General features: G+C 34.2%; 1 protein-coding gene across 1 annotated transcript; it reads left to right on the top strand.

Moving 5' to 3' along the window:
* The first annotated feature begins 1,534 nt into the window (after positions 1 to 1,534).
* On the top strand, positions 1,535 to 3,255 carry LOC131435899 (mediator of RNA polymerase II transcription subunit 18). The gene is made up of 4 exons (XM_058604168.1): positions 1,535 to 1,965; positions 2,028 to 2,118; positions 2,711 to 2,912; positions 2,971 to 3,255. Exons 1-4 carry the CDS (start codon positions 1,832 to 1,834, stop codon positions 3,189 to 3,191), a joined length of 648 nt encoding a protein of 215 aa, XP_058460151.1. The 5' UTR covers positions 1,535 to 1,831; the 3' UTR covers positions 3,192 to 3,255.
* Positions 3,256 to 10,752: the final 7,497 nt, after the last annotated feature.

The raw sequence follows: 10,752 nt of genomic DNA, 5'->3' as shown, positions 1-10,752 counted from the left end.
GGTTCTTTTCAAAAGAGCTGCGAGCTGTCAGCTCACATTTATGATTCGATTCATTGGAACAGCTCAGGAGCAAATTGCCCATCTCTAAAACCGATGGGTGGTCAGGCGGAAAACGGAAAATGAAGCCCGGTCAAAAATTTCTTGTACATAGTTAGACACAGATAAATTCAGATAAATTTTTAAATCAGAGACAGATTTTTAAAAAAATAACATGGCAAATCTGCGCTCATGTAAAACTGTATAATACAGATGAATCTGTATAATATGTTCAAAACGTACGAATGTTAAATTGAAAGATTCTCTTTGTTTACTTTCCTGCATTTTTCGGTAATATTTTCAAAGCAGATTAAAAGATGAAAGCTTTGGTTATTATTATCGGTAAATAATTGGAGAGAAGAATTGCTGGAATACCGTATAAATGGCATCTCTGCAGAAAATCGACCTTACTGCAGTGCTGTCAACTTTTTTTCCCAAAAATCTGTATTTGGCGGAAAAATCTATCTGTACAATATCTTTATCGAGAAATCAAACATCGATTTAGTGTGGAAACAGATTTTGCGAGGTCGCTCGAATCAAGCGAAAAACCAAAATCGGTATTTATCTGTATGCTCCATGAATTATCGTGTTTTGGAAATACATATCTGTATTGCGGTATACAGGTAAAAAATCTCCCTCTTAGAGAAAAACGTTCAACGGTGGTCCTTCGTAGGTCCAATACGTTGGATCATTGGTCCAATGAAAGTCCAATCAATCGTTTAACGGGAGGCCAACACGGGACCTTCGTTTGTCGATTTTGAAACAGACCGTTGAACCGAATGTCATTTTTTTCGTTCAACAAACCCGACAGACAGATGTCCATTGTTGAGCCATTTTTAATATGAGGAGTTGGAGCCCCGTTGGACTAGTTTTACTGGAGAATTTCTGAAATTTATTCCTCTTATTTTTTTAAACTAACACTACATACCTGCACAGTACTTCTACTTAACGTAGAATAACAATAAATTTTATTTCTATATGAAGGTAACAAACACTTTTCACACTATTTACAAGAGAAAAAACGACAACAAACCGTTCCAGCAAGTTGAACGAATATTTCGTGCAGTATGTCATTCAACAAGCGCTCAAGGGCCAACAAAATAGAACGGCCTGCTGAGAGGGCTGTATAAATACCGAAAAATTGGTATATCTGGCAACATTGTTTTGAAGTCGAATAAGAACAGAGATGCCAGATAAAAATTCAAATATCAGCGGACAGAGTCGGAAAAGTCTGTATATCCGAAAAAAAATCTGCAGTCAGAAAACATGTCTTGCTGGCAGCAATTTATCTATAAAGTTTGATACGCCAAACGGTCGAGAAAATTTCAAATTTTAACGAACGTCTGCGAAAACCTCGGTTTTCAAAAGTCTGCAGAACAACTATGTACGAAATCGGTAGATTTACGGACAAATCTGCAGATCTGGTATCTCTGAATAATAATGAAATTCTCGGTTGATTTTTCATTAGGGCGTATAAGCAAGTGACAGTTTCTCTGTAATCACTCTCTCTTTCGATTATTGTGATATGATTAAAAAGATTTTCTTTGATATCACTATTCTGTTTGAAAGTCGAAAGTTTCGGGTATCATTTCATGCAAAGAGTTGAGTGATAAACGTGTAAACTGCTTGGTAATTAATAAAAGAGAAAGTAAACAAAGAGAAACTGTCACTTGCTTATACGCCCTAATGAAAAATCAACCGAGAATTGTCAATTGTTGATCGATCTAGATCTATTCGTACTATTTGCTTTGGTCAACAAAAAAAAAACAAACAAATCCGGATATATTTCTAAGTAATGGCTTCTTCGGCTGCACCGGTAAATGCTGTAGACTTATTACAGCAAGCACTGCATTCCAACATCATTCCCAATCAGGAGTTTTTACTGCAGGGATCAATTCTGGACTCAGCAGCAGAGCATTTACTACACCGGTATGTCATCCTCCCGGATTCTCGTTCTAGGTTTACATTACTTATTGTTTAACTACTTACAGATTGCGAGGACTCTGTGATAATGTCGATACACCACCGGAAACATTTACTGACTATGAAATGTGCCTTAGCCTAAAAGTTCCTAACGAGAAGGTATGTGCACACATTACAATAAATTGAGTTATGAGTTTCTCTATGGAATTGATAATAGGGCTAAACATAAAATTTGTTTAGCTTTCCGCTCTGGATGAAAGCTATTAATTTATGAATTCAATCGAGCAGAACTTAAAACTTGAGAACTTGATGCTTGAATGTCGTTAAACACGAAAATGTTATTGCAGTACCAAAACTTATTTGTTTTTCAGCATTTTCGGATGTGATGTAATTAGAATTTTCATTAGGGTATGCAATTATTGTTGTATACGTTAATTTATCTCCGATTTTGGTATGTAATGATATTTCTGACAACTCAAACATTGTGAATCCCTTGCGGCAATAAGAATTTGATTCATATTTTATATGTACAGTTTGTTTCCTTCCATGGCATTTGTAGAGTTCGCCGTAGTATATACGTTATTTGATTGAAATAAGCGTCCTTTCCGTTCCTTTAACGATCTATTTTTGCGTCTGATCACCAGAAGTATCACAGAATGCTCTGAAAAGTAATCCTGTGAGAATTACAAACGTGTACTTTTGAAATTTTGCTATTATAAGCTAACTAATTGTGCATGAACTGTATTTTCAGGTACCGGTAATGATTCTACGTGTACGTAAAGCTCAGGACGTTGATGCACCGTATCAGTTACGCTACATTGGTCAACCAGAACTTGGAGACCGTACTCGACCTACTTTGGTACGGAGCAGCCTGGATATCGCCTGCACTCCCCACGTGGTAGATTTTCTTACCGAGATGGGCTTCCGAGTTGATTTCGAGTACATTACCCGAGGTAACTTATCTTCATCATTATTCTTCTACTAAAGAACGAGAACTTCATTTTTTTCTAGGCTATATGTTTCGCAAGGGTCGCATGAAAGTCACCGTTTCAAAAATTTTAAAAGTAAACAGCTCAGAACCGATTTCACAGAGTTACTTGGTAGAGCTATCCGTGCTAGCTCCCACCGGTCAGGATGCAATCGCCGAGGACATGCGAATTTTTGCCGAACAACTCAAACCGCTAGTTCAGTTGGAAAAGATCGATTACAAGCGGTTTGCCCAAATACCCTAAACTTGTCCTTCAATGAATAAAATTCTTCAACATAAAAAATAAATTTAACGTTTTTATGCACTAATCGCATGTAAATTAATTATCTAGACGTTGTCAGGGTAGATTTTTGATCCATGCTTTTGACGGCGAGATATTCAATGAACAAGTTAAAAGACGGCGTTTTCAGCTATGCAATTCTTCCTTCAGAAAAAAGACCGCTAATGTCAATGAATCATTTTGAAATTTTTACAGAATAATCTAAACTAATTTTCTAAGAGATTGTCAGTTGGGTTTTTTTTATATTCGTCACCGTTTCTGAGAAAATCAGAATTGAAGCGTGAAAATAGCCCTAAAACACACTGGCCTCAGCTCTTAAGGCGAAAATGTATCGAATTAGCCTCAAACCATTCCAATACGGTTTCAATATAGTGGCCTAAGACCAAATTACCCAAAAGAGTAGTTTGTGACACATCAAATACGACAAACTCTGTTTTAATGTAGATCTTTATTCTAAACCTAGGATTGCAAATTAGAAATTCAAAGAAGGTGATTAGAGTTGGAACATTTTTAGCTTAGCCAATTTTATGTTGATTATTCATTTTATTGCTTCTACTGATTAGAAATATTTCTACACGTCAATTTGAATATATAAAACGATACATTTTCAATGAAAGAAAAATTCAAAAAAGAGAGGGCAATGACTTATTTCGCCTTTTGTCAATCTAAGACGATCACCCCTATTTTGTGCTTAGATCGAATGAAAAATTTTGCATTCTGTATCTCGATCGAGTTCGAGTTATTCATACAAAAGTTTCATTCGATCGCAAATTTTATCTTCGAAAAGTATGCACACACACAGACGTTTTCCGATCTCATCCAACTGAGTCGAATGGGTCTCCGAGGCTCCGTTCGAAAGCCGGTTTTTCCAGCAATTCTAATACCTGAGAAAGGCAAAATGTCCCAAGATATGATTTTATTATGAGTAATTAGAAATATTTTTAAATATGCGAATTTCCGAGCCCCCAAAAAAAGTCCGGGCCCGGAGGAATTCCTACTTTCCCCCCTCTCGACGCCATGTGAACGGTACCTATAAAGGTTATGTGTGTTTTGAACCATTTAATTATTAAAATATATTCAAAAATGCACACCTCCTTAGCTCCACTATGCCGAAGGAACGAGTTTTAGGTTCTTTTATTTCTAATTGATTTCACTGGCAATTACTTGAACTATTTCAAAATTTAGTTATCATTCAAATCGAGGTCACTTTCAGATAAATATATATAGAACCATTTTTATGGGTTTTGCCGGTAGATACTCTTTAAGGAACGGGTTGGGTCTAACACTTTTGAAAAATCATTTATTATTTTCTTTATATTTTCTTATAGTAAAACATTGAATAATTTTCTGTGAAATTTCCATGCCTATTGGAACGAATCTCTGGAAGCTATGGACCTTTATCTGTGGCTATCTCATTCTACGAATAAGCAAGAGCTCAGCGCACAGGCCCAGGATTTCTACTTCGATTGACTTCAAAACTTGACAAAACATTCTTGAAATTTTTCGTTATAATAAATTGTAAAACAAAAAATATGATTTTTTGAAAATGTTAGACCCTACGGACTCTTTGGAGTAAATAATTGTTTCCATTGATTTCATAGACAAAAACCTTTAAACGCGTTTTCTTCTAAAACAGGTTTTGAAAGTCCGTGTCCATCGTCACTACTGCACCAATTTCTTTCAAATTTTGCACACACTTTCTACATATAAAAAACCAGACCCCAAAGCTTTCCTTTTCGTTGTTTGTTACTTTGGGGAAGTTAATGTCTGGAAACTGCACGTATGCTAACAAATATGTATAGCTGCCCTTACACGAGACAATCACCCTCATTCTTGTTTACGGCCGTATGCGATACGTTCGAAAGTATAGCAAATTCGTATTCCCGTTTACGTTCGAATCAATCACACTTTTAAACATCGTACATGCATAAAAACAACGCCCATCCAACTTTAAACTATCAGTTGTGGTAAGCTGCCCTTACACGAGACAATATTATTGTCAATACAAGGAGTATTGACAATACTTTTGATCGTGTAATGGAAACTTCATTGGATTGACGAAAATATTGTCAAAAAATCAAAACTGCTCATCAATCCGACAATACTTTCTCTCCAGATAGGAAACTGCCAAATATGTGCAATGAACTCATCTCTCAATATTCCAATTCTCATTTGCAATATTTGAAGCTTCAAACGCTTGATTTTCTCGAAAAATGCGGACTCAAGTTACCAAGTCAATTGGATTGACGGTATTGACAATACTTTGGATTGACAATAATATTGTCACGTGTAAGGGCTGCTGTACAGATTTGAGTTGTAAATAAAAATCTTTGATATCATTTGTTATTTGACTTGTTTTTTCACTGATTTTGTATCATCATGTTTGCTTACGTCCGTATCGACCATACGACGAACACATGCTTTCGAACGAATGCGAGCAAGCCATTCTTGTTTTCACTCGAACGTGTACGTACGCGATTCCTGTGTAAAAGAAGGATCGGTAGCGCAGGTAGTTTTTTAAGTAAGATTCCAAGCATCAAGGAAGTGACGAATGCAACATAATAAATAAATATCGTACTCAGGACCAATTTTATTCAATTCGGCAAATGAAATTTACAAATTAAACTTCGTGCAAAGTAAAAAAAAGCACTTGAAATAGCAGTCCGATCAGTAGTATCTGCGAAAAATATGTTGCATTTTTCTTGCAATTTTGTCATGTTTTCGATAGCCTATATATTTATTTCATTGGTAAAATCATGCATTTAATATAAAATAAAGCATGTTTACCCATGGCGTATTCTCAATAAAGTACTTAATAGATGCAAAATTGATGCGTAAAAACTTTGAACCTCGCATATATTCAAAGGCTCCCCACAAAAAAACAGCATTTTACTATACTGCTATGCTTTCTAAATGATTTATGCAAAACACAAATTTATGATTTGATTACAAATCATCTTTAGATTAGAAAATAATTTTGTTAGAGATCGGTTAAACTTTTTTCAATGTGTTCGAACGGTTGATTCGCAACATTAAACTGACGAATCGAAACCACGGCATTTCGTCTATTCATCCGTAAACGAGAATGGGACATTTCGTTCGTACGAATGATGTTCGAACACACGTTTCGTTTGAAACTAAAATGGCATACATTCTAGCGTTTCGCATATGGTTAATCACATGAATTGGACTGATTACATCAAGGCTTAGCATTTATTTTAAGAAGTTTACTGATATTTGAATATTTTGTGGCAAACGAGTCGCGTTCGAATTCATTCGAGTGAAAACAAGAATGGCTTATTCGTATTCGTACCCGTTCGAAAGTACCCGTTCGTCGTATTGCGGATACGGACGTAAACAAGAATGAGGGTGAATATTATTGTCAATACAAGGAGTATTGACAATACTTTTGATCGTGTAGTGGAAACTTCATTGGATTGACGAAAATATTGTCAAAAAATCAAAACTGCTCATCAATCCTACAATACTTCCTCTCCAGAGAGGAAACAGTTGAATATGTACAATGACCTTTTCTCTCAATGTTTCAATATTCAGTTGCAATATTTAAAGCTCCAGACACTTCATTTTATCGAAAAACGTGGACTCAAGTTACCAAGCCAATTGGATTGACGGTATTGACAATACTTTGGATTGACAATAATATTGTCACGTGTAAAGCTGCCCTTACACGAGACAATATTATTGTCAATACAAGGAGTATTGACAATACTTTTGATCGTGTAGTGGAAACTTCTTTGGATTGACGAAAATATTGTCAAAAAATCAAAACTGCTCATCAATCCTACAATACTTTCTCTCCAGAGAGGAAACAGTTAAATATGTATTATGACCGTTTCTCTCAATGTTACAATATTCAGTTGCAATATTTAAAGCTCCAAACGCTTGATTTTTTCGAAAAACGCGGACTCAAGTTACCAAGCCAATTGGATTGACGGTATTGACAATACTTTGGATTGACAATAATATTGTCACGTGTAAGGGCCGCTTATCCGTGATATTACTTACCGCGTCCCGGATTGGCGGTTCAATGCATAGGGCGCTGCACAGTGGTTTGAATCGACAAAAACGTTGTTAAACCGTTGATCCGATATGTATACATAGTTCTTTTGGAGATCTCATTCACAAAAATATACCTCATGATTTGATCACAATAAAAAATGTGCAAACCCTACTACGATAAAAGTTCATTTCAACAACTTTTTTCCCTCAAGAGATAGAAAAACGATGTCTTCTACAAAGTTTTAGAATTTCTAACGAGAAAAAACTTTGCCGAAGAAGCTAACGCAAAAAGTTTCGGATATAGGGTAACGGCTCCCTATTTCATCTGAGCTCCTATTTCCATCTCATCCCTTCACCTCCTTACTTTGAACATGAATATTTTAAAACCTACCTGAACCAAACTGTGAAATGTTTTAACATGATTATAAAAGCTATTGTCACACTTTCCTATTGAAAGAAATGGTTTTAATTTCTTCGGTTATCGTTTTTTTCATTTCAAATAAACTCACTTTACAATTTAGGACACATTTTCGTCTCAAGATTTACAGTTCGTCATGTTTCTGATTATCTACTAATCGATTCGTCTCAAAACATGATCACTTTTTCGCACAATCACACTACCATTGAATGCTGGATGACTTCATAATTAGTAATGTTCACTTGCTACTTGTTTAATTAACGATTTAATACTTCAAAAACTACCCGACAAACAATAAAAGTCTTTAAAAATATGAGATGAAAGTTTTTCACTTAGTTCACTTGATTGCGCTTTGTTTTCATCTCATTTGGTTTCGCAAAGTTGCCAAGTTATCTCATAATGTTACAAATCAAAAATTGTTTTTCTTCTTCAAAATCTCATCAAAAAGTATGTTTTTTGGTATCCGTGACATTAGTTTAATTATATTATTGATATTAATATTTCAATAAAACTGTTTTGGCTTCGAATATTACCAGGAAGAGCATGTTAAATACTAATGAAATAACCATTGTGGCAAATCTAGTAGCACTGGTTTCATTCCGCTATATGTCAACATAACGCTGTGAAGTGTGTGTGTTTCATCGGCTGTGCACAGAGATGCCAGATTTTTTCATAGAAAATATGTATTACGTTGCATAGAAACTCTATATTTGGTCTATCTGTTTTCACTAATAAAATGATGTTAAATATGTTTTCACTAATAAAATCTGTTAACATCATTTTATTAGTGAAAACAGATAGACCAGATATAGAGTTTCTATGCAACGTAATACATATTCTATGAAGATATCTGGCTTCAAATAGTTCAAATTGGTTCCAAATTTTAATATAAATGTTTGTCAGTGTTCATAATCAATTATCTACATAAAAGATTTCCACTTTAACATGTGATTTGTCCGTTGATTAATAAACTTTCAAAGAATCACTGCATTCAAATACTAATAGATACTCAGAGAGAACCTAGGTCTAATTTTTTACTTCTTTCTTTCTATGAACCTGTACAAATCTGTATTAAATTTAAGAAATCTTTACAAAAGCGGTACTTCGGTTTAAACCAGTATGCGAACGCAAAAATCTATACAATACATATAAATCTGTATAAATGGCATCTCTGGCTCTACACTTTGTTTTAAGAAGGGCTAATGAATAAATAGTAACAATCACAGTTTTGTTTTTATTCAAAGTTCACCAATTTAACTTTTCAGTAAAATTTTAAATTTAAAGCGAAAGGTAACGGAAACGACTGAAAAATTTTTAAACGTTGAAATGATTTCCAACTGGTTCTAAAAATATTGTATATTGTCTCATAGTTGGCATTAGGCCGTTTTTAAGAAGAATTCTGGCATTTTGAACCTGAGAGTGTAATAGTGGAATATTTCGTTTTGATTGCTGTCGCCATTGCTAATTTATAGGATTAATAAAGGATCAACGATAGGATGGATAAAAATCCATTGAGATGAAATTAGGAGCAGAGTAGTGAACATTTCATAAGTGTTTTTGCTGTTTTATGAACATTATTTTAATTTCCAAGGAATGTGAATCAAATCTCAATGTGGAGCAAGGCGAATGAAGCAGTAATATGAAATAGTTATAGTGATTTTAGTAGCTAAATCGAGGTTTGAAGGCGACTTCCTTACAAATGAGATGAAATAGGGAGCCCTTACCCTATGAAGCATTTTCGTTTGAAACCACTTAAAATTAATTTTTTGTACATAACTTTTTTCGCAATTGTTTTCAGTGTCTACTATGTTCGAGACAATTACTAAAAACGTAAAATTACACATTTTTGTTGAAGACTGTGCACGATTTGGCCTTTTCCTTAAAAAGGTATTCAACATTTAAACTTTTATATACACTAACTTTAACTACTAATAGGAAGCAGGGTCGCAGACCAAAAGACACATACATATACTTTTTGGAAAGCTTAAATGAAGTAATATAAAGTTACGAAGTGTGTAGCGTGGCCCTTGTAAATTGTGTAAATAAGACAACGAAATATAGAATGCATTTTTGAATGCAATTGATCAAACTAAAGAAGCATGTTAACGTGCTCGTTAAATTTCGACAAGTTTTACTTATTCTTTTGATAGAATATTTCTTATCCATTCTTTCAATTCCAATCCAATTCAATTCAAGGATGATACCTTACACCATTACCAGTACGCCTAAAAACATCGTTTAAATTTAAGTCTTCTGCGATTAATTTTTATGTGTTGAAATGTGTAAGTGTAGCCTGCTTGAATGGTTGAATCCTTTTTGTAAAATCATGTCATTCTACGAAATACGTTGTTATGAATTAAGCCATACACTCAAAAAATAATTAAATTCAGACGATTTCTAAATAAATAGTACTATGACATGGACATCAGTTGAATAAAAAAATCGATTCAAAACCATCCTCGATGTAAAACTAAAATGGAATACATTAATTTCAATTAATATGACCGTTTATTTATATTTCCTGCTCCAAATATGCTCTGTTGGCGTTGATGAGAGCAGCGCTGCATATTATTTTTAAGAACACAAAAGAGTTGGTTGATAATATTACAATAAAATGCGTGAGTGGTTCAACGTTACATACAGGTGTACACGGTAAAGTATCAAATCAAATCGTCTGCCGAGTTTTGCATTAAGCAGTTTAATTTGAACTGCTCTTCACTGATGAGTCAAAGACGAAACGTAAAGAAATTTCATGTAAATATCGTTAAAAACCTGTTAACTATGGTAAGTTCTAAAAATTCCAATGATCATGTAAATGGTAACAACAGAAATGCGTTTGAATTATTTTATTGGGATTCTGCACTTAATACACCAAGGGTTATCATAAAGATTCTATTTATTTTCTTTTTTGATATATTACTTCACCGACGGTAGAAATCAATTATTATAATTGATTGATTGATGATTTGAAGATCAACATGATATTACTGATCCTGATAGAGTAACAGAGGTATTTTGGCCACTTCATATATTTTGGCCAACCTTACAAACTTTATGGATTTAATTCAATTTGATCAATTACCAATT

The sequence above is a fragment of the Malaya genurostris genome, chromosome 3 (assembly GCF_030247185.1).
Source record: "Malaya genurostris strain Urasoe2022 chromosome 3, Malgen_1.1, whole genome shotgun sequence".
Classification (NCBI taxonomy): domain Eukaryota; kingdom Metazoa; phylum Arthropoda; class Insecta; order Diptera; family Culicidae; genus Malaya; species Malaya genurostris.
This window is presented reverse-complemented; position numbering and strand designations above follow the sequence as displayed.